This window comes from Natrix helvetica (assembly GCF_964273705.1).
Source record: "Natrix helvetica genome assembly, chromosome: 2".
Classification (NCBI taxonomy): Eukaryota; Metazoa; Chordata; class Lepidosauria; order Squamata; family Natricidae; genus Natrix; species Natrix helvetica.
In genome coordinates this window covers 116,334,966-116,359,638 of record NC_138552.1, presented here as the reverse complement: position 1 = coordinate 116,359,638, position 24,673 = coordinate 116,334,966, and the positions used below count along the sequence as shown (strand labels likewise).

The 24,673-nt window shown below is 41.6% G+C and overlaps 1 protein-coding gene across 1 annotated transcript in view; it reads left to right on the top strand.

Annotated features, from left to right (window-relative positions):
- Positions 1-331: 331 nt before the first annotated feature.
- Positions 332-24,673, top strand: part of TRPM8 (transient receptor potential cation channel subfamily M member 8) — a 193,508-nt gene continuing 169,166 nt past the window's right edge. Inside the window, exons 1-5 of the mRNA XM_081943992.1 lie at positions 332-463; positions 1,301-1,478; positions 2,986-3,158; positions 7,039-7,213; positions 24,426-24,493. Of these exons, the coding sequence (XP_081800118.1) occupies positions 347-463; positions 1,301-1,478; positions 2,986-3,158; positions 7,039-7,213; positions 24,426-24,493 (711 nt within the window). The 5' untranslated portion in view covers positions 332-346. The remainder of the gene's footprint in view (positions 464-1,300; positions 1,479-2,985; positions 3,159-7,038; positions 7,214-24,425; positions 24,494-24,673) is intronic.

The following is a 24,673-nucleotide window of genomic DNA, read 5'->3' as shown; positions in this document are numbered from 1 at the left end:
GAGCCTCACAATAGAAGTGTTCTAGTAGAGACTAAGGTTCTATCTATCAGGGATACTTTCAATTTAGATTCCTGCTATAAGAGGAGTATTGGCCTAGATTGTTTAGAATTTTATGGTGTCATTGGATTGTTAAAGGTGGGAATTATTTTTACTGCTGTACAATTCATAATGTGTAATGTTAAAATATTGCATTTTCCCCCTAAGTATTTGAAAGCTAAACAAAATGTTTGCTACTTTGTTTATTATACCTTTGTAAAAAACAAACTCCTTTTGATTAAAAGTGTTTACATATGTATATGTTTATAGTGACAACCGATGTAAATGTGGATATTTGAAATCACAACACATGGAAGAGATGCAGATTAACGATAATGAGAAATGGAATTATAAAAAACATACTAAAGAATTCCCAACTGATGCTTTTGGAGACATTAAATTTGAAAATTTGGCTAAGACAGGAAAGGTAAGTTAATCACCTGCAAAATTTTTGGTGTGTTTTCTTTTTATATCAGCATTTGAATGACACAATTTTAAGAGAGATTGGATTGAGACTGTATGCACACACTGTAAACATAAGCAGCATTTTATTTATTTGTTTATTCAATTTCTGTAGCCGTCCAAAGTAACAGAGCCCTTAATACATTCTGAGCTCCAAACCTGGGTTTTAAATGTTAAGCCAAGTTTTAATACTTTGCAAAAAAGCCAGCAGGGTCCAGGGGTGGGGGGGATCTATAAGGCGAGGCTACAGAAACTACTTCCCACCAATCAACATTCTTTGGCTGACAGGATCTGCAGCATGCCCAATCTATTGGATTGACTTGGACAGGTAGAAACTCTCAGTAAAATTACAAATATAATTAAAATACTCTCTTGCAAAAATTACCAAGATTCTTGGAGATTTCTTTTTTCTCATTCTTTTTAAATTTCTCTCAGTTACATGGTTCACTTAGCAACAATTTTGCTGGAATCAAGTGGGTCCTAAATGAAAATAGACTGTATAATAAAAAAAGATATTGGAATGTCCATTCAAAATATGGTAGCATGAAAAAATTCCAAGAGCTGCTAAACATTATTTTTCTTTCCTATTAAGATGTTCTAAAGGGGCACAAGGAAACATATGCATCGATTATGAACTTACAAAATGAAATTCCGTGTTATATGAAATCCCTTTGCATAACAAAGGGATTTTCATAACAGAAGTAAAGGATAGTGTAAACGGGAAGCCACTGACAAAATAAGACATATCTACCTTGAATGAATTGGGGACTTTTCCTGTTGTAACAATTGTTTTGTTTCTTAGTACATTCGTCTGTCCTGTGACACAGACTCTGAAACCCTCTATGACCTAATGACACAACAATGGCATCTAAAAACACCCAACCTCATCATCTCTGTCACAGGTGGAACAAAAAATTTTGCTTTAAAGCCACGCATACGTAAAATTGTCAGCCGGTTGATTTATATTGCACAGTCCAAAGGTAAAGTAGGCCTTTTTTTCTCAAGTTTGGTCCAGCAAAAAATAAATAAGCTTTACTAGGTTAAATATGGAGCAGAAAAGGACCTGAGGCAGATCATATATGGAGTAAATACTCCAGCCTTTAAAAATAAACTGATTATATTACATTAAAAACTATTTCTGATTAAGCATGCTCAGGTTCCTTGCCTAGACTTTTATTAATTACCAAAATAAGTAAAATTTGGTAAGATACAAGTTACTGTTTTAAATATGTTATTTGTCTACTTTGAGCTGTGAAATCTAGAAGTAGTAGCTGAATGTACACTGCCTGTCCAAGACACAGAGGGAATTTATTTGCAAATAGTAAAATATTTAAAGGGTAAAGTTTTATCAACATATCTGTCAGGGCTCCAAATAACAGACCCAAAGCAATCAAAACTTTGAGGCTTAGAGTTTCCTCAAAGTATGGATTTATTAAGAATGTCATATTGGCACAGCTGGTGGTACCCAGAGTTTTCTCCACCCAAATCAAAACCCCAGGTCACCAGTCCATCACATGGCCCAATAAGGTCGTAGTCTCAGCTCCATGCCCCTATAACACCTGGTAGACCATCCTTGGCTCCCATGGGAAAGAATCTTATATTGGCTACACAATCCCCTCAGCTATCTCTACCTCCCCCCTCACGTCCCCAGAGCTTCAACAGGCCTGACTGTGGCCCTGAAGATGCTCCTAAAATGGCTTCAGGGCTGACAATATCTGTATCTATCTATGTCTGTTAAATGGAACATGTTAACTAGAAAAATATTTCTGAATGGATTTGCTCATAAAACTTGAGGGGAAGAGATGTCAAACATGTTTCATGTTTATTTTTTTAATATCATCTAGATAACTTTTCCTTTATTTGTGTTCCCCATACTGTAGTCATATCTTGTTCACTTTGTCATTTAATTTTTCATTCTATTTGTACTGGTTACTCTTTACTATTTTGCAGTGCCAGGTTTTGCATCCTATTTGATATTAAATGGAACAATATAATTTAGTTTAAATACTACTTTAAACCACTTTCTAAAACACACAGTGAAATTAAGATAGTTTAAACATCTGATTGAAAGTATATTTGTGGTATGATTCAATTAAAAGTATGACATAGGAACACGTTATGTGATTAAGTATATTATTTATATATTTCCTTTGAAAAATAATGTGTTTGTAATGTATAGACATTTCAATAATTTCATCACGAATCTTGCTGAAAGTAGATTTGAGATTCTACTTCTATCTATTTCAAATAATTCAGTCGTAATCCAAATTTATTACTTGTTGCAAAGTAGAAAATAAAATGAACCCAGTCTCCATTTAAGGATATAGAGTACTGAAGCTCTCCTTTCTGCTTGAAATTACACAGAGCAATCTAAATTTTGTGGATGCTTTATTAGTTTTAAATTGCTGTGAATCCTTGCTAGATTGAGAGGCACATTCATGAATAATGAATAAACAAATAATATGTTTAACTTGAAACTCTGTGCAGGAGCCTGGATATTCACTGGAGGTACCCATTATGGACTGATGAAGTATATTGGAGAGGTAGTACGAGATAATACTATCAGTAGGAACTCGGAAGAGAACGTGATTGCTATTGGCATAGCTGCTTGGGGCATGATATCTAATCGTGAGAATCTTATCAGAAGTTGTGATACTGAGGTACTGAATTTGGTTAACAATTTACATTCAAGGTTATTTCAGTCCCAACATTACATAGAGGAATTGATTTACTCATTTAAATCTATTCTATTGCTGCATGTCTACGCTGATATTTGAAACAAGATTTTAACATTACATAGTCTATAGTTCTTGAAGCTTGAACAATTATAGATCTTGCTTAATTATTAATGAAATGATTGAAAGAATATTGCAAACAATGTGTCATTTACAAAACAATAAATTGAGCTGCAAATCATGTGGAAAGTCAAATTAGTCTTAGAAATGAATTATGTAAATTGACAGAATAAAGAAAGGATAGAATAACTTACTTTACTTTACTTTATTTAGATTTCTAGACTGCCCCCTCTCCCGAAAGGGGCTCGGGGCGGTGTACAGTCAAATTAAAACACAAGGAATACATAGGAATAGATATATAAATACAAAGATCCTTAAATACTTAGATGAGGAGGCTATAAAAACTGTATCTTAAAGTAAAGCAATTAAAACAGTATTAAAAAAACCCTAAAAATACCCCCCAAAAATTAAAGTTAAAATAATGACCTAGAACTTCCCAATTAAAAAAATATCTGCCAGGAGGTGAGATAAAACTATGAATGGGCCAAGCCGGCTAGTCGAAACAGGTGAGTCTTTAGTTTTTGACGAAAGGAGCGGAAGTCGGTGGTGGTTCTAATGTCGGGGGGGAGGTCATTCCAGAGGGTTGGGTCCATCACAGAGAAGGCTCTACTCCTAGGCGTCGCCCGTTGGCATTGCTTGGTGGACGGCACCAGGAGGAGTCCCTCCCTGTGAGAGCGAATTGGTCGCAGGGATGTGTGCGGTAGGATGCGATCCCGCAAGTAGCTAGGTCCTGTGCCATGGAGCGCTTTAAAGATGGTAATCAACACCTTGAAACGCACCCGAAAAACCACAGGCAGCCAGTGCAGCTCGCGCAGGAGAGGTGTTATGTGGGAGTACCTAGTACTCCCCATGATGGCCCGCGCGGCTGCATTCTGGACTAGCTGTAGTCTTCGGGCGCATCCCAAGGGAAGCCCCATGTAGAGGGCATTGCAGTAGTCCAGACGAGACGTCACCAGCGCATGAGTGACCGTGCGGAGGGCATCCCGGTCCAGTAAGGGGCGCAATTGGTGCACCAGGCGAACCTGGTGGAACGCCCCCCTTGCCACGGCTGCCACATGGTCATCCATCGACAGCCGGGCATCTAGGAGGACGCCCAAATTGCGCGCCCGTTCCACAGGGGGCAATTGCTCGCCCCCTATGGCCAGTGATGGTGTCAACTGGCTGAACCGAGGAGCCGGTAACCACAGCCACTCAGTCTTGGAGGGGTTGAGCTTGAGTCTGTTGTCCCCCATCCAGACCCCGACGGCTTCCAAACACCGGGACATCACTTCGACAGCCTCATTGGGGTGGTTTGGGGTGGAAATGTACAGCTGAGTATCATCAGCGTACAGATGATACTCAACCCCAAAACCACGGATGATCTCCCCCAGCGGCTTCACATATGCGTTGAACAGAAGGGGCAAGAGAACCGACCCCTGTGGCACCCCACAAGTGAGTGGCCTCAGGGTCGACCTCTGCCCCCCTGCCAACACACATTGCGTCCGGTCGGAGATGTAGGAGCCGAACCACTGCAAAACGGTGACTCCAACTCCCATCCCCTCCAGCCGGCGCAATAGGATACCATGGCCGATGGTATCAAAAGCCGCTGACAGATCTAATAGGACCAGGATAGAGGAACAACCCCTATCTCTGGCCCTCCAGAGATCATCAACCAACGCGACCAAGGCCGTCTCCGTGCTGTGCCCGGGTCGGAAGCCGGACTGGCGTGGGTCTAGATATTCAGATTCCTCAAGGTGTCGCGGAAATTGCTGTACCACCACATTCTCTACAACCTTCGCTAAAAACGGAAGGTTGGAGACTGGACGATAATTAGCTAGCTCCATCGGGTCGAGGGAAGGCCTCTTGAGTAAGGGCCTCACCACCGCCTCTTTCAAGTCGGCAGGTAAGGACCCCTCACCCAGTGAGGCGTTCACCAGGCCCAGGAGCCAGCCTCGTGTCACTTCCCATGATGCCAGTACCAGCCAGGAAGGACACGGGTCCATTAAACATGTGGTGGGTCGCAGCCGTCCACGCAACCTGTCCAAATCCTCGGGGGCAACAGAATCAAACTCCTCCCAGAATGGTCTCACAAGACTCACTGTTGACGGCTCCTCTGGTCCACTGAGGGGGGCCCATCCGCTCCGGATCTGAGCGACTTTGTCCTGCAGATATTCCCCAAACTCCTCTGCTCTGCCCTGCAAGGGGGCTTCCCGCGTCCTCTGTGATAAGAGGGAGCGGGTTACCCGAAACAGTGCGGCAGGTCGGTTATCGGCGGATGCAATAAGAGCGGCACAGTGTCTACGTTTGGCCGCTCTTAATGCCACAAGGTAGGTCCTTGAATAGGCTCTTACCTGTGTTCGATCAGATTCAGAGCGTGAGGACCTCCACCTGCTCTCTAGGCGTCTCCTCTGGCGCTTCATCACCCTCAGGTCCTTGGTAAACCAGGGAGCCCGGGTGGTTCGTCGCCGCAGGAGAGGCCGCAAAGGCGCAACCCGGTCCAAGGCCCCAGCGGCCGCCCTATTCCAGGCGGCCACTAGGTCCTCCGACCGAGAGCGGGTCAGGGCTACAGGGAATGGCCCAAGCTCCGTCTGGAACCTGTCCGGTTCCATCAGGCGCCTGGGGCGGTACCAACTTGGACAGTCTGGTTCCGCCTCCTCGCAGTGGGGGGTAGCACCAGGGAAGTCCAGCCGGAGAGATGAGTGATCTGACCATGACAGGGGAGTGATAACTAGATCCCCTATTCCCAGATCACTCGTCCACTGCTCAGATACAAAAACAAGGTCCAGAGTGTGGCCACCTTCGTGTGTGGGGCCCTGAATTAATTGGGTCAGGTCCATGGCTGTCATGGAAGCCATGAACTCCCGAGCTACCTCGGATGCTTCCCCCGTTGACGGCAAGTTGAAATCCCCCATAACCACAAGTTTTGGGATCTCAACTGCCGTTTCTGAGATCAGCTTGAGGAGCTCAGGCAGGGCTGCTGATGCATAGCGAGGAGCCAAGTATATAATCAGCAGACCCCACTGCCTCCCTGGGCCCCATTTCACACCAAGGGACTCACACCCAGGTATCTGAGGTACAGTGAACTCCCTCGGCTCTAAGCATTCCCGTATAACTACCGCCACCCCACCACCCTTATCCAGGGCCCGGGGCTGATGGAATGCACGGAAACCCGGTGTGCACATTTCCACAAGGGGTAAACCACCCTCGTGGCCCAGCCAGGTCTCCGTTATCCCTGCAAGGTCCAGAATAAAACAAAGATTATATTCACAGAAAAATGGACTAAGTTATAATTTAGCAAAAAGGATTTTAAAAAATGAAGGGAAACTTGCATATTAAAATTGGCGACACAATTTTCAAATGGCTGCTTACAAGAATAGAGTTAATGAGTGAAATGTAAAAAATAGGTCCACTTCTTCATTTCCCCAAACATTGACTCATACCGTCCCCATCCATTTTTTCATGGAGAAATTGTTTTGGCCAATGAAAAAAGGCTGATGCCTAGCATATCTGGTGGCAGCATGTATGGGCAACCTCAAGAGAGCCATGCTTGCAACTATTGCAACCAATGCAGCTCTGATCAGGGTTTGAGATTCCCAAATTTAATGAGCTTAATTTAGTGTGATTTCTTGTCCAAATGAATATGCATGTATTGTGTCATTAACCATCATTTCTCAAAATTTGAAAAAAGGTTGGCAAAGATAATATGTAATGCAAAAATATGATGTTGAAAGGAATTTTATGCCTAAATGTTTTATCTAATTCCCAGACATACTATTCAGCACGCTACATCATGGATGATCTCAGAAAGGACGTTTTATATTGCTTAGATAATAACCATACTCATCTAATTTTGGTGGATAATGGAACTCATGGGTATCAAGGCATAGAGACAAAGTTACGCACCCAGTTAGAAAAATATATTTCAGAATGCATTATTCCAGGTCAGTATCTAATAGGGATTATTATTTTAGAATTAAGTATCAATTAACATCAAATGTTATAGTTATTTTTGAGGATTAATACATTCATTTGACTCACATATAGTTTAGGTTTTTTTTATTAGAATGTTATATTTAAAAGGCAACTACATTGATGTAACAAGTGAATGAATCAGTAAATATATTTAAGATAAAATATTTTCTTTACTGATTATGCTGAACAGTTATTATATAAAATATACGAAAAAATATTTCTGTGTTCACTGTGATTCATGTTGCATGTGTGCTGGCCAGCTAATTTTTGGCCTCGATTTTCAGCCATTTTTCTCCCTCCGGAGGGTGAAAAACAGCCCAACAGCAACCTGGAAGTCTGTTCCTGAACTTCCAGTTTGCGTGTTGGGCTGTTTTTCACCCTCCTTGGGCTCCTAGAAAGCCTCTGGAGCCTGAGGAGGGAGAAGAATAAACCTACCAGGCCTACCGGAAATCAGAAAATGGGCCGTTTCCAGCCTCTGGAGGGTCTTCGCAGGGCCTCTGGAGGACCTCTGGGGGTCGAGGAGGCGGTTTTTGCCCTCCCCAGGCTCCTAGAAAGCCGTATGTGCATGCGCAGGGCAGCGGGAAGGTTCATGTGTTCATGCGCAGAAGGCACGGCACTGGGGAGGCATTAAATTATGGGGGTGGCATGCAAGTGCTTTTGGCACCCGAGGTGAAAAAGGTCACTGCCATCACTATTATAGGCTTTTGGAGTTTTGAGGTAATGACTTTTTAGATTATCAGAAACTATATAGAAAATATCCTTGAAAGACAAAGAAATGTTTAAGATGTGGCAAAAATATGGTGTCTCAAACTAACCCCTGGCATGTAAATCAAGGGCCCACTAAAGAGAGAAGATGGCAAGGAAGTGACTCGCAGTAGGGAGAAAGCAGAGCTGCTTAACTCATTCTTTGCATCAGTCCAACGTACCCAAAAAACTACTGTAAAAGACAAACTAGAAATAAAAATAAAAATAATCAAGAAAATGGTAAGATAACATCTATCTGACCTTGATGAATATCTGACCTTGATGAATATAAATCATTGGGACCTGGCAGATTACATCCTGAGTTCTAAAGGAGTTGGCAGATGTTATCTCAGAACCACTGCACCATACCTTTCAAAAATCCTGGAGCACTGGGGAAGTACTTGAGGATTGGAAAAGGGCTGATGTGGTTCCCATCTTCAAGAAAGGAAAAAGTCTAACATCAATACCAGGGAAAATCCTGGGAAAAAAATCCTGGAATAATAAAAAAAAACTGATCTGCGAACATCTAGAAATAAATAAAGTTAAAACAAGTAGCCAGCATGGGTTTGTTAAAAAAAGATCATGCCAAACCAATCTTTTTTCATTTGTTGATAAAGTCATTAAATTAGTAGACCAGAGAAATGCTGTGGACATAGTGTACTTAGATTTCAGTAAGGCATTTGACAATTTATACCACAACCTACTTCTTGGTAAGCTAGAAAAATGTGGATTAGACATCACAGATAGATTTCTAGCTGGCTGACAAACCATACTCAATGAGTAGTCCTTAATGGTACTACATCCATATGGAGAGAAGTAAGCAGTGGGTTACCACAAGGCTCAGTCTTAGGCTCAGTACTCTTCAATATGGCTTAGATGAGGGAATAGAAGGGGAACTCATCAAATTTGCAGATGATACTAAACTGGCAGGAATAGCTAACATCTGAGAAGACAAGCTCAGGATCCAAAAAGATCTTGACAAATTTGAACAATGGGCCTATTCAACAAAATGAATTTTAATGTGGAGAAAAGCAAAGTTTTACATTTAGGCAGGAAAAATCAAAGGTATAAGTAGGTGATAGTTGCCTCAACAATAGTAATTGTGAGAAGGATCTTGGAGTCCTAGTGGATGATCCTTTGAATATGAGCCAGCAATGTGCAGCAGCAACCAAAAAAGCTAATACAAACCTGGTGTCAGTGTTCCCAATAGCATCCAAAATTAAATTAGAGTCCAAGGCAAAGTATTGCTCAAAGTTCCAATTTATTAAAAGAGCCATGTTGGCACATCTGGAAAAACCCGAATCTGAAGTTTCTCGGTTTTCCCCACCCAGGTTAAAGTTCATGATCTTGCCCCCACACCCACAAGTCCATCACATGGTCCAATCTTCCACTGCCATGCTGGCTGTTCCACCCACCCAGTTCCAGTCAGGTGCAGAGGTGCCAGACAAAGGATGACCTTGGCATTCTAGAAAGAAATTTTATTTTGGCTACATAGCATTTTATTCCGTACTATCCCCCCTCCCAATTCCCCACTATAGGAACAGCATAGCAGAATAATAGAAAGTGTGGCAGGCCAAAGATCCAAAAGGAACATGGCTGCAGGCCTGACAGGGACAACCCTTTCTTGAAAAGAAAATAAAGTAGAAGTTAACATAACAGAATTAACCATCTACACACACACACCCGCTGCCGCCAGGAAGACCCTTTGGCTTATTGGAAATCTTATCATGGAATTGTTTTACTAACTTATCAGCTTTTAGATTCCAACTTTTTACCCAAGTAGCTTCGGACAAAGGGTACCCCTTCCAATGCACTAAATATTGTAAATGACCCCTATACAACCTAGAATCTCAAATCTTCTTCACCTCATAGTGTGTTTCTCCCTCTATCATTACTGGAGGAGGGGGAAGCTAGGTGGATGGTCTTATGCTGGACCCAATTACTGGCTTCAGTAAGCTGCAATGAAAGACTGGGTAAATTTTCCCTAGAATTCTGGGTAGACTGCGTTGAACCATAACAGGGTTAATTATCTTCACTATTGGGAATGGACCTAGAAATTTTGGGCCAACTTTCTTGCTAGGCATTCTTAATCTTATGTGTTTGGTAGACAGAAAACTTTATCCCCCACACGGAAAGGGGGTTGGAGCGATTGGGTTTATCAGTTTGTTTCTTGCACTCTGCTGCTGCTTCCACTAGAGTTTTTTTCATATTTTTCGACCCTTTTTTTTAGAGCATCCATCCATTCAGTCAGAGACATGGAAGAGGGAGGTTCCCTGGGCAGTTCAGGCATGGGAACAAATTCCATGCCATTGGTAACTTGAAAAGGAGTTAATCCAGTGCTGCTGTGGACATCATTGTTGTATGCGACTTTGGCGAACAGTAGCAAATCCGACCAGGTGTCTCTTGTTGGTAGTCCACATAACAATGGAGGTATTGTTCCTCCATCGCATTGGCCCTCTCCGCTGCTCCCTTTGTACTTGGATGAAAAGCTGAGCTCAGTCCTTGTGTGACCCAATGGATCTCAGGAACTCTCTCCAGAACTTGGCAGTGAACTGAACTCCGCAGTCTGAAATGATCCTCCTGGGCACTCTGTGCAGGCGGTAAATGTGTTTAACAAACATTTTAGCTAGCTTCTTTGCAATGGTAGTCTTGAGCAAGCAATGAAATGGGGTTGCTTGAAAAATAGATCAATGACTGTCCAAATTACTTTATTACCGCCGCTGTCTGGGAGCTTGGCAATAAAGTCCATTGCGATCTCTTTCCATGGTCGGCTAGGGTTGGCCACCCATTGCAGTAGTCCTGGGGGCTTACCTGGCAGTATTTTCATGGTTGCGCAAGTGGCACAGCTTTTTACATAATCTTCAACTTCCACTTTCATTTTTGGTCACAAAAATTGATGCCTGGCGAGGTGGAGCATTTTTAGGAATCCAAAGTGACCTCCTAATTTCGCATCATGGCTTCCCTGTAGTACTTCCAGCCTCAAGTTTGCAGGAACATACATCCTTTCCAGGCTAAGCCATCTTTCTTTGTCAGGATGTCCTTGTTGTCGTTGAGCCAGGGGTCTGCTGGCAGCACCGATTTCATTGCTGTGGTCAGCTTGTCCTGTCAGGGTAGGTGGCCAGTTAGTATGGCTTCTGGTGGTGACTTGGGCCACCTTTTGGTGAGAAGGAGAAAGGATGGGGTGAACCACTTTTTCCTTCTTACTGTTGTACTGTGGTTTTCTTGATAACGCATCCCCCAGCATGTTCTTCCCTGCAGGGATGTGCTTCAGTTCGAATTTGAACCTTCAGAAGTATTGTGCCCAGCAAACTTACTTTGGGGACAGACTTTGAGGGCTTTGAGGTTTTTATGGTCAGTCCAGACCTCAAATGGCATAGTGCTCCCTCCAGGAAATGTCTCCAAGTGAGCAGGGCCCACCTGACAACATACGCTTCTTTGCCCCAAATGGCCCACCTCCTTTCAGTAGTGGTGAGTTTTTCGGAGACATAAGTGCATGGCAAGAGGTGTCCTTCTTTATTCTTTTGCAACAGCACTGCTCCTACAGCCACATCACTGGCATTGGTCTGTTATTATGAATTGCTGTTCTGGGTCATGGTGTTGCAGTATGGGCTGTTGGGCAAAGAGCTGTTTTAATTTCTCAAATGCTTTTTGACAGTCCATTGTCCACCCAATAGGTTGATTTGCCTTTGGCTTTGTCGGGGAAGGCCCAGTCTTTAACAGTTCAGTCAATGGCAGGGCAATTTCCGCAAAAGCTGGGATAAATTGCTGGTAGAAATTGGCAAATCCAAGAAAGCTTTGTAGCTGTTTGCGAGTACTTGGAGGTTTCCAGTCCAATATAGCTTTTCCTGGATCCATCTCTGTCCCCTCACTGAAGATGCGATAGCCAAGGTAATCTAGTGAGGTTTTGTGGAACTCAAACTTCAACAATGTTGTGTATAGCTTGGCAGCTAGAAGTTTTTTCAGGACCTATTGTACCAGCTTCACGTGCTCTTCTGGAGGTTCACTTGAAGTTTTTAAAAAGAGACTAGACAGTCACTTGTCTGAAATGGTATAGGTTCTCCTGCTTGAGCAGGGGGCTAGACTAGAAGACCTCAAAGGTCCCTTCCAGCTCTATTTTATTCACATACTTGGGATCATATTTAGATGAGAAATGTTTACTAACTCACAAGTGCTTTTTCAAGAGGCAACTGAACTTTCTTTGTTTTTCCTTGAAGATGTTTCGCTTCTCATGCAAGAAGCTTCTTTATTTCTGACTGAATGTTGGAAAATGGAAGAAATTATCTTCCTTGCAATCATATGGACATTAGTACTCTTTCTGAGTCATTGAGGCCACTTGAAGATTACTGACATTGAGATTATTTTGTAGTGCTTGGGGTTATACAGCACAAAGAAATAGGAGGGATCTGGAGAGGAAGCTGTATGCCCAAGGAAACCCTGAGCATGGCTGTAAACCCCAATCTAACTGAAGCAAAAGAGCCACCATCCCACTGCCACTTAGAGATTCTCATGACAGGGGAACTCACTTTGAGGATTTCATAGCAGCATAGTTAAATCAACAGTTACTTCATGCCATTACTGCAGGCTAGCAAGTAAAATACCACAATTCCTTATTAATTTTCATTTTCCACCTTTTTATAAAAATGCATTTTACAGCTCTAATCTTGTTAACCTTGTTGGATTTGAAAGCTCTTGTTGGATTTGAGACTGATTTGTGTTTTATCAAGTGCCCTATCTTCTGACCACACTGTGCTTGCCCATCTATATATACAGAAGCTGGAATGGGAAACAAGTAAAACCAAAATTAAAAATAATATAAATTAAAAATGCTCAAGGACATACTCTAAAACCTTTAAAATAAAATCTATCAAATTCTTTATTACAGCCAAGAAGCAAATGTGAGTTCAAATCAGTAACAATATTATATGGGTTAAAGGGGAGTGAAATAAAGGTGGTTGAATAATTTATGTACACAAATAGGAAAAGTAAAACCATCAGTCAAGAACTAATATAACAGACCATATTTAAAGGATCCTGTTTCAGGTTTCACATTCAACACATGCTCAGTTGCTAGGTGATTATAGCAATTTAATCAAGGCTAATAATGTCCGGGAATGAAAACTTGGCTGAGTAGTTTCACTTTCACTAGTAACACTTGAAAGAGAACTCAAAATCCAGTCTGAAGCTCAGCCAACCCAGGTTTATCAGCCAGGCCAGAGTTTCTTACAGGAGCAGAATATGCAAGAAGGACTGCCAGAATAGGAGATCAATAGGATTGTTTACAACAGAAAAGCAGGGTAAGGCTGCCTCTTAAAATCAGGTGCAGCCAGCTATCTTTAATGAAGACAATTGCTTCCTTGCTTGGCAAGGAGTCTCGTTCAGTGTTTTTGCTCTTCATTCTATTCCCTGAGTAAGGACTTGGAGGCCAAATCACATCATGTAACTGTTCCAGCTATTCTGATGGTGCCTATATTTGATCAGTTTCAGGTAATACCTGGCTTGGTGTCCTGAAGCTGCCATTCCAATAGTTCAGCTTTTCAGAATTAGAATCATTAAAACATTTAGATAATAAAAATTAGGTAATAATATACCAAGTTTACAAAATAGGTTCCTAACAAAGCAGACAATGACTCCCAAAGGTAGAGCCGGGAACTAGAAGGTCAGCTATACTGGATTTAATTTATCTTACTAAAAAAGATGAAATGATAGAAGGGGTTGAAGTTTCAGGAACTTTGGGGAGAGTGGCTGTGATATTGGAATTCAACAAGGCAGGCACAAGCAATAGAACCATGTCAAACTAGGAGAACGGATCTCAACAATCTTAAAATGAGTTTGGGAAGGATTCCATGGATGGAAACCTTTAATGGGAAAAGAGCTGTTGATAGGGAGTGAGAGGTCCAGGCCTCAGCTGCTTTTTTGTGATGTGCCACAGGGCTCAGTATTTTCTCCACTCTTTTTCAACATCTATATGAAACTGCTAGGTGAGATTATCTGTCACTACAGGTTGAGGGATCTACAGTATGCTGATGACACCAAATTCTATATTTCCACTCTTGATGAGCCAAGCGATGCTGTGGTCTTGTGGTACCTGGATACTGTGGAGGCCTGGATGGGGGGACAACCGGCTTCAACTGCACCCTGATAAGACTGAATGGTTTGCAGTACATGAGGCTCTGGGATCTGGGAATTTGTCATCTTTCACTCTGGATGGGATGGCACTGCCCCCAAAAGATCCGATCCACAACTTGGGGGTTCTCCTGGAGTTGTGATCCCTGCTTGAGGAGCAGTTGGCAATCATGGCTAGGAGAGTCATTGCACAACTTTGTGTTGCATGCCAATTGCGGCCTTTCCCAGATCAGGATTTCCTGCGCTCAGTCATTCAGTCCCTAGTCATCTCATGGTTGGACTATTGTAATGCATGTAGACATGGGGCTACCCTCGAGCATTCAGAAGCTATAGCTGGTGCAGAGTATAATGGCGCAGGCAGTTTTGGGGGTCTTCTAACACCAGTGCTCCATGAGCTGCATTGTTTGCCAGTGCCAGACCTGCCCCAGCTGGGTCCCTAGGAAAGAAAGATCCTTGATTCCATTTGTTTGAAGTGATAGGTTCTTTTTAAAAGGATCAGTAGTTGCAGTAAAAGCCAGGCTAAATCGGAGTATTCCTGTGCAAATGTTACAGATTTTCCCCTTTCCCTGCTTCCCCTTGACTAGAATTTCTGTGTCCAATGACATCCTGGTGTGGTGTTTTGGGAACTGCTTTGATGTCAGACATATCTTGAAGCTGTTTCACATTCTTTCCCAGGCCAAGCATCCTTGGGGAGCTGGATTATTCCAGTTTGACACCTCTGGTTCCTGTCAGCATATTTCTCTTCCCCATTACATCCTTCTTCTTTCCTTCTACTCAACTTCCCCAAATTCCTCTGCCCCACTCCCTCCATTTATGGCGGGATGCCAGCAAAGCACAGTGAAGCAGATGAAGATGGCAGAGTTGACAGCTAATCTGCTTCCAGTGCAATTCAAGATGCTGATGGTCACCTTAAAGCCCTTCATGGCATGAGTCCAGCTTATTTGAGGGATCATTTTATCCCACTGGGATTGGCCATTCCCACCGGCAGAGCAGGCATGCTACAGATCTTGTCAGCCTGATTATTCCAGCTGGTGAGGTCCAGGAGGAGGGCCTTCTCTGCTGTTGCTCATGCCCTCTGGAGTCTGGAACATCTTCCTCCCAATGTAAGATTAGCCCTATCCTATCCTTTTGTAAGGGCCTAAAGACATGGCCCTGCCAGTTCGTTTGGGCCCCAATGGGGGAACAGCACAGTGGAGGTGGTTGAATAAAAACAGATCCCACCTCCCGTGCTCGGTCTTCCTTTCATGTCCTTGGATTTTAATGTTTGGTTTTTAATTTATTTAATGTATATGTTTAGATATATTTTTATGACTGTAAGCCACCCAGAGTTATCTTATGATAAGATGGGCAGCCAATAAATTTTATAAATAAATAATAAATAAACTCAGAAAGCTTGGGAAATTCCAAAAATGTGATTATAAAAGCCCAATCTAGCACAATATCACTGAAAAAGAAAAATAGGGGATGTGTTCTGTCTCTACTACACGTTGCTCTGTCTGCAGCTCGACATGCAGCTAAACCCACCTATCCTCCAATAAAACAGTCCATGTGCGTAGATCTGGATGCTTTATTGAAAGAACAGGATATGGTGAGACTGGAGAAAATAGAATACATACAATACGGCAGGAAGATTGGTCTTTGCACAAAACTGGAAAAACAAAGAGATCCCCCCAGAATAAGAAATAATAAAGAAGATACTGACATGCGCAGAAATGGACAGGCTGACTCTAGAGCTCAAAGACAAGGGTGAGACGGAATACTACAAAATCTGGGACAAATGGTACCAATGGTTAGAAACGAGGGGAAAAGGTCAGGACAGAGAAACACAGATAAGTTAAGAAATGGAAAATATGGTGTTAATATTGTATGAAAGGTAGGAATTGGATATGTATATGTATTAATAGTAACTAGTAACTATCATGAAAGGACTTAATGCATAGATAATTTGACTGACCATGCATACCTATGTAATGGATACAAACTGTTATTGTTGAAAGATCAAAAAATTCCATGGAAATGACTATGCCAGAAACGTCACACTATGTCCAATGTTTTTAATGTTTACCTAATAAATACTTTAAAAAAAATTGCATCCAGTGTTGGTCACCACAGTAGAAAAAAGATGTTGAGACTTTAGAAAGAGTGCAGAGAAGAACAACCAAGATTATTAGGGAACTGATCATGGTTAGCGTAGTGAAGAGAAGGGCCAGGGGAGACATGATAGCAGTGTTCTAATATTTGAGGGGCTGTCACAGAGAGGAAGGGGTCAAGCTATTTTCCAAGGCACCTGAAGGCCAGACAAGTCATAATGGATGGAAATTAATCAAGGGGTAGACAACTTCCGGCGGCCGAAGGCCACGGACGCGTGCGTCCACCTTTTTGCTGCTTCGGTGGGCTCCCCTGAATCTTAGGGGAGCACAGGGGGCCTTGGAGTGGCACCCTGCCATATGGGTGGCTTGCTGGGACCCCCTGGAATGGCGACAGCCATGGGGGGGTCTCCAGCTTTGCCCCAGGAGCCGTGGAGCATAGGGAGTGCGCGGAATGCCATCGCGCGCTTCGCCGAGCGCAGCCAGGAAGGAAACGATTAATTTGAATGCAACAGCTGAAGCGCAGTGAGGTGGGGGCTCTCCCCAGGTCTTTTACAGTTTAATACCTTATTGACTGACTTGCAGTTTTTTCTTGGACTTTGTTTCAACCAGTGGAGGAGTCAAAATTGGAGGGGGGAGGGAATTTCCACCCCCCTCGGAAAAGCAGCACTTGGAAAATCTCTCCCTTGCGAGGGAGAGAGAGAAAGTTTTAAAAAGTTTAAAATACTTTCACTTCCCTTAATTAATGGGGGAAAAAACCTTTTTTTCTCTTTTGACTACAACTGTGAGAGAAAGGATGGTTGAACTGATTCTTCTCTAAACTATGAATGGGAACTGTGACTTTGCTGTTTCCTGACCACCGGTGCTGGCTGAGCCAAGATGGCTCACTTCCTCTTTCTTCTTTGTCTTTGTGCATGAGACTCCTCCTTTGAAAAACTTTGTTGCCTTAAATTAATTTCCACACCAGAGACCCCCAGGAGCCTCTTCAAACAAGTTTTTTCCCTGGATTTGGAATATTTTGATCCACCCATCTGCTCTGGTCTTGAACTAAACGACTTATTCTCCTTTGGATCTGCCTGTTTGGTGGTCTCTACCGGCTGTGCTTTCCCATGGACACCATTCCCTGTATACAACAATAACTATCTCTGAGCTTCATGATGGGTCCAAAAAAATTACCACCTGGAAAGGCCTCATTGACCCCAACATCTTCTATGTCCAGCCCCATTGCCCACCAGTCACAACTGGGATCCTTTTTACAACCTAAAGCCCCTGAAGAGAGTTCAAAGGATTTGTCTACTCAGCAGATGCTTCAGGCCCTCTTAAAGGGACAAGACGAAATGAAAAAACAGCTGCAGGACTTAAATGACCAGCTCAGAGAGACACAACAAAAAACTACACAGAATGAGCAGAGGATAGGTGTACTGGAGGAGGGTGTGGCTGGGATGAGGAACGACCTGGAGGCAATCCAAAGGGGGAATGCAGAATTTGAGAATCATGTGATAAAAATGGAATTTGAAAGGATGTCTTTTTTTCTTAGGTTTCAAAATTTACCAGAAGTCGAAAATGAAGATCTTAAAGAGATTATGACCACAATGTTAGCAGAATATATTAACAGAGATAAACAACAGCTTAGGTGGGATATTGACCTAATTTATAGGATTAACTCAGCCTATGCAAGAACACATAATGTTCCAAGGGAAGTTCATGTTAAATTTCTTAGAAAAACCACAAGAGATGAGGTTCTAGGAGCTCAAAGGGGAGGACCATTAAAATATAAGGATAAAGAAATAACCATTCTTAAGCAGATCCCAAAGAAAGTAAGAGATAAGAGAAGGAAATATACCTTCTTAGCAAAAAAAATTATATACTAACGGGGTTTGGTTTAGGTGGTTGTTACCAGAAGGCATGTTGATTTTTTGGGAGAACAGTAGAATCAGAATTAACACAGTTGCGGAAGCAGAGGCTTTCATGAAAAAACATACTGCTCTCTTAGATGATGTGGGGGATGTTACACAAGAAACAAGGCAGGGAGGGTTTGCCAGTGGACGGGGGGGAGGATGCGACAACAAGAAGACTCAGATCACAAAAGTGAATTGAAACACTATTCCAAATGTTGTTACAATGTATTCTCAAGGAAGTGACAAAAGTAAAATGATTGAAACATACTGACGATTTTGTGTTAAACCTAAAACTGCTAATACCTATGCAAATGTTCATAGTTTTTTATTTTTCCTTTTTGTAAAAGTTGTGAGAGCCAGGGGGGCTTCTCTCCCCCCCCCCCCCGCACGATGTAGCTGTCAAAATGTTCCATAACCTCTTAACCCTTTTTCCCTTGTAAAACTTTTAAAATCAATAAAAAATTTAAAATAAAAAAAAGAAATTAATCAAGGGGAGATTCAACCTAGAAATACGGAGAAATTTTCTGATAGTGAGACTCATCAACCAATGGAACAGCTTGCCTTTGTAAGGTGTGGGAGCTTTATCACTGGAGGCTTTCAAGAAGAGATTGGACATTTGTCAGAAATGGTGTAGGGTCTCCTACTTGGGTGGGGAGTTGGATTAGATGACGTACAAGGTCCCTTCCAACTCTGTTAATCTAATCACCTTTTAGGAGTCTCTGGTTTATCTGGTCCTTTCCATGCTGCTCTGATGTGAAGGGTAATCCTGTAGCAGTGGTGGGTTTCAAAATTTTTTAGAACCTCTTCTGTAGGTGTGGCCTGCTTTGTGGGAGTGGTTTGCTGGCCATGTGACCAGGTGGGAGTAGCTTGCCAGCCATGTGACTGGGTGGGAGTGGCTTGGCAGTCATGTGACTAGGTGGGTGTGGCCAACTTGTAAAATGTTGTGAAACTCACTTAACAACACTCTTGCTTAGCAACCAAAATGTTGGCTCAGAAACTCTGGCATTTGAAGCACACAAGTCTTAAAGCTGTCAAGTTACAAGACCCTTGCACCCCTAACCCTTTAGAAAAAAAACCCAGGGGTGTTCAAACTTGACGGCTTTAAGACTTGTGGACTTCAACTCCCAGAATTCCTCCTCACGCTCTTCATCTTGATGATATGCAGATGGGCAGCGGGAGGGAGCTGGAACTGGTTCTAAACAGCACTGTAGATTTGTGGAACCTCTTCTATAGAAGAGGTTAGAACTGGCAGGAACCCACCAACCTGTAGGATAATTTTCAGGTTCAAGTACCTTGGGTGTGTGTGGGGGGGTGTCTGCTGTTAGCCTGTAATGGTACTGAGTAGCATTTTTGGCTTGCTTCTTGAAGGTACAGATTAGGAATACAAATCAAAATAAGCAACAAAATGATAGAACATCTATCCACTCTAGATGGGTTCAAATCATCAAGACCAGATGGATTACATCCCAGGAGTTGGTTGATGGCGGATGTGATCTTGGAACTTCTGAATTATATCTTTCAAAGATCCTGGAGCACCAGGGAACTACCAGAGGACTGGAAAAGAACTGGTTTGATTCCCATCTTCAAAAACGGGGGGGGGGGGGGAATGGATCCAGGAAATATAGACCAATCAGCCTGACATCAATACCTGGGACGATCCTGTGAAAATATAGAAAGAAGTAAAGCTATTACTAGAAATCAACATGGGTTTGAAAAGCAGATCATGCCACACAAACCTTACTGCATTCTTTGACAAAGTGATTAAATTAATGGACCAGGGAAATGCTGTGGACATATAATGGGCCTATCCAACAAAATGCAATTCAGTTGTGAGAAAAGTAAGGTTTGACAGCTAGGCAAGAAAAATGCATAGGTATAGAATAGGGGGTACCTGGCTCAACAGTAACTGTGAGAGGGCTCTAGGAGTTCTAGTGGACAACCACTTAAATATGAGACAACTGTGTACTGCAGCTGCCAGAAAAAAACCAGTGAAGTTCTAGGCTGCATCAACAGAGGAATAGTGTTGTGGAAGATTAAGGAAGATCGGTTTATCATGATTCATGCCTCAGAGACTGTTTGAGAGTGTTTAATTTACATTTCCCAGCCTGGCAATTATCCAAGGAGCTGATAAGGTCGGGACTTCGGGTTTGCACTTTGGGCTAATTTTCGCCCTCCGGCGGCTTCAGGGAAATGGCCAAATGGGCAACCTGGAAGTCCGTTCCCAAAATTCCAGTTTGTGTGTTGGGCTGTTTTTTGCCCTCTGCAGGTTCCTAAGAAGCCTTCCTCTGGAGCCTGGGGAGGGCAAAAAACGGATCTACCGGGCTCACGGGAAGTAGGAAAATGGGCTGTTTCTGGCCTCCAGAGGGCCTGCGGGGGAGGCCATTTTCACCCTCCACAGGCTCCACGAAAGCCATGGGGGGGTCATAAGCGCATGCGCAGGGGGCATGGCATGCAGGTGCATTAAATTATGGGGGTGGGCATGTGAGTGAGCGCGATAGTGTGCACGCACATCCTTTTGGCACCCGAGGTGAAAAAGGTTCGTCATCACTGGTCTAGTCTAATGAAGAGAAGGACTAGGGGTGACATGAAAGCAGTCTTTCAATATTTTTTTTGAACAGGTTTTATTGCAATTTTCTTTTTTCCATCATACGTACTTTATGGACAGAGGGTTGACCAGGTCACATCTTATACATCAAATTCATAATCATAGTTTCAATATATTCTAATCTTTCCACTTTTATCAATGTTCACCTCTTTTATATTATCCTTTATCTTCTTCAGTTAATTCATTTGAGCTTACATATCATTGCTATACATCATTTTATTGTCTTCAACTAATTACTATTAATTCATTTTTACAAATTAATCATTTTTCACCATAGTTTGCTGTTCCAACTTCAACAGTATTATTCTCTTTACATAGTTCTTTATCATTTACACATAATTAACATCACTTATGCCCTATATTTCACCTTTTTTACAGTTTCTCCAGTTGTTTACCCTATTTCTTCTTCCCAGAAAATATTGCACAAGTTCTCCTTTCCCAATCATTAACATTTTAAATTACATTCAAAATTTATAACATTATTAAATTGTCTACTTTCACACTCCCGTGTACTGGTTTATCTTATTTTATATATTTACTAATATTTATCCTATTATGCCTCCTTCAGTTAACATTTTCCTCATTATCCATCAACTCTATCTTTTAAGGATCCCATTTTAATGACTTTTTGATCTGCCTTTTATGCCGCTCTCTTGAAGTCTTATTTCTTTTTTTTACTTTTATATGTGTTGTACTTTCTCTTATATCCCTTTTATCTCTTTTTGTTGTATTATTTGCACACACACCCTCACCAGAACTTCCTCTTGTCTCTGCAGAATATTTCCCTTTTTGTCTTTTAACTCCTTTTGGGGGGATGGTTTCCCACCTTTCCTCTCTACTCTTTCTATCTTACCATGAAGTTATATGTTATTGTCTAATTGAATCTTGTTTTTTTATTTCTTCCTCTTCTATACTTTTAGCTTCTTGTATCTCATTTAGATTCCCCCCTTCAGATTCCTCTTCTATTTTCTTTTCTGTGTGTTTAAACAAACTTCCTTTATTGCCTATCAAAGATTCACACACATTTTTAGCAACAAAAATAATTCTTCATATATTTAAAACTCCATTTTATAACAATTTAGAAAGTTTTTAAAACCTGCCCAATTATATCTCTTCGCAATTAGTCCAAATTTAAAGTCTATGTAATTTCCTTGCTTTTCTTCTTTTCTTCAATTATTCCTCTTCTCTTCAAAAGTAGGGTGTTCTACTAAGTATAATCCAATAGTAATCCAATTCCAGAAATAGGCAAATCCAATTAAAAATTAGCTTTCTTCAAAGAGAGCAAAGAAAAAACACCAAATAGAAAACACAAGCACTCCTTAAAAGTTCTCACAATCTCCAAATTATCTTCTGTATAGCCAAGATCAAGTCTCCCCACTGTTACTTCTCTTGTTTTGCATATTTAAATCTTAGCATATATTGCACTCACAAGTCTGATGAGCTTTATTTTTTCCTCCAGTAGATGGCACTCTACATTTCTGTTTCATATAAGATAGTCTAACAAATACAGCTGATTGTCAAAATATCCAGGGAATTTAAAATACATATAAAAATGATATTTTCTCCCAAAAATCATTTTAAAGATGTTTTGGCTTTCCCCAGTTTCCCGAAGAAACAAAAAGGATTCTTCTTGGGCTTTTTATTTTATAGTCTCAGATTTTTTTTCCAAGTGCCAAATAGCCACTGTTCTAATCTCCAGAATTCCTTTTAAAGCTCCAATTTAATTTTTTTAAAAAAAAAATCTTTAAGTGAGAGTTGGCTATTATCTCACCCAATTCCAGCACTCCGTCCAAATACCGCTCCAGCTCAATTCTTAAATCTGGTTGTCCCAGCTTCGAGGTGACCACAGAAAAATGGCCACCATCCCAACTGCCGATCGGGAGAGCTGCTTCTGACCTAGCAAGGAAATTGCCAATTTCTCGCAGTCCATGAAACACCTCTCCTTTTTCTTCACCATCCCTACAAGATGGCTGTGGTCCCAAGGTCTGCCAGCAGTGGTTACTGGCTGGATTTCACGGAACTCTTCAGAGCTCCGCTAATTTCCAGTCCGTTCCCGCCGCAACATCAACCGGAAGTCCAATATTTGGAGGCAATATTTGTGGTGTTATCACAGAGAAAAGGGGATCAACATATTCCCAAAAGCACTTGCAGGCAGGAAAAGAAATAATGGATGAAAACTGATCAAGGAGAGGTCCAACCGAGAACTAAGGAGAAACTTCCTGACAGTAAGTATAATTAGTTAGTGGAACAGCATGCCTCCAGAAGTTGAGGGTTCTCCATCACTGGAGGTTTTTAAGATGTCAGAGGAGTCCTTAGTGCTCTCTGAGCTTGCTTGTTTCTTGCAGACTGTTCATTTCCCAAACTAGGTAACATCATCACTGCTGGTAAGGAGTGCAGCTTGCTGAGCTTTACATTCTGGTGGCTTGCCTCTCAGCGATGGTGGGGATGGCTTTGATTGGGTTCTTTGGCAGTTTCTTGATTGGTGTTTTGTTTATTTGATTGTTGGTCTGATGTTAACCTTAGAGTTAATCTATGCGGTGCTGATTGCTGGTGGAGAGGTGCTAATGCCTTTTTGGGTGCTGATTGCTGGTGGAGAGGTGCTAATGGGTGCTGATTGCTGGTGGTGAGGTGCTAATGCCTTTTTGTTCCTTTTTGGGCTGGGTGATAGTCTCTTTTGCATTGTCTATAGATGTTGTTAATATCTATGTGTCTATTGATGGCTGATTTGTCAGAGTTCCAGGCTTCTAGAAATTCCCTGGTGTTTTTGGACTTGGCTTGGTCTAGTATGGTCACATTTTCCCAATTAAAACTATGGTTAAATCTGTCTATAAATTAAAGAATTTTCATCATGTCTTCTGACTGCTAGTTGGTGTTCGTGGATGCATTCTGCCAGTCTTTTGCCTGTTTGACTCACCTGTTCCGATTAGCAGGCCTGGCATAATTACAACTGTCCCTCCTGGCAAATGTATTTCATCTGGTTATCTTAGGGGTTTTTTAATTTGTTGTGTCTGTTTTAGGGATTTAAAACTCATATTTATATTAGCTTTGTACAGTTATTTTAATTGCATTTTAACCTCCTCCAAACTGTACATATTTCACTTCTTATTGTATTTTGTTATATTTTCTGTGGACTGTACACCGCCCCGAGTCCCTTTTGGGAGAGGGGGCGGTCTAGAAGCACCAAATATAAATAAATAAAATATAAATAATGGTTGTTACAGTCATTGCACCATATGTTGTAGTTGACTCCTGTTTTTTCTTCTGAGTTGTTGAATCTTTTCATCTGCTTAGGATGTTTGAAGGGCTTTAGTTGGCTTGTGTGCTATGCTGATTTCATGTGATTGTAGTAGTCTCTTGGTGATTTCTGAGATATTCCTGATGTATGGCGATGTACTTCTTTTTAGGGTTTGTGTTGGTTGTGCTGTATTGGGTTGAGTGAATGTTTGATAAAATTGTGTGGATATCCATTTTGTTGGAATATGTTGCTCTGTTTCCTTTTTCTGCTGTTCCAGGTTGCTGTAGTGTGTTTGGGCTCATCTAAATAAGGTCTTGACACAACTTCTCTTGTGGGAGGTTGGGTTGTTGCTTTGGTAGTGGAGCACCTGATTAGTATGGATGGTTTTTCTTGATTACATTAATTAAAATAAGGAAAATTAATAGTATATTTATAATAACATTTATAGCTAAAAACCATTTGTTTATGTGTCATATTCTTGTTTTTCAGATTCTAATTATGGTGGAAAGATTCCAATTGTATGCTTTGCCCAAGGAGGAGGAAAAGAAACTCTGAAAGTAAGATTCTTCCTAGGCCCCAGAGGCATTTAGAGAAAAATATAATCTTTCAGCATTTGTAGTCCTTTACATGATTTTTCCCCATAAAATAATATATCTTTTTAATATTTGGATTGTGGTTTCCATCATTTTAAGTACATTTGTTGTTTTATAAATTGCATTTTAGTTAGTCTGGAAATC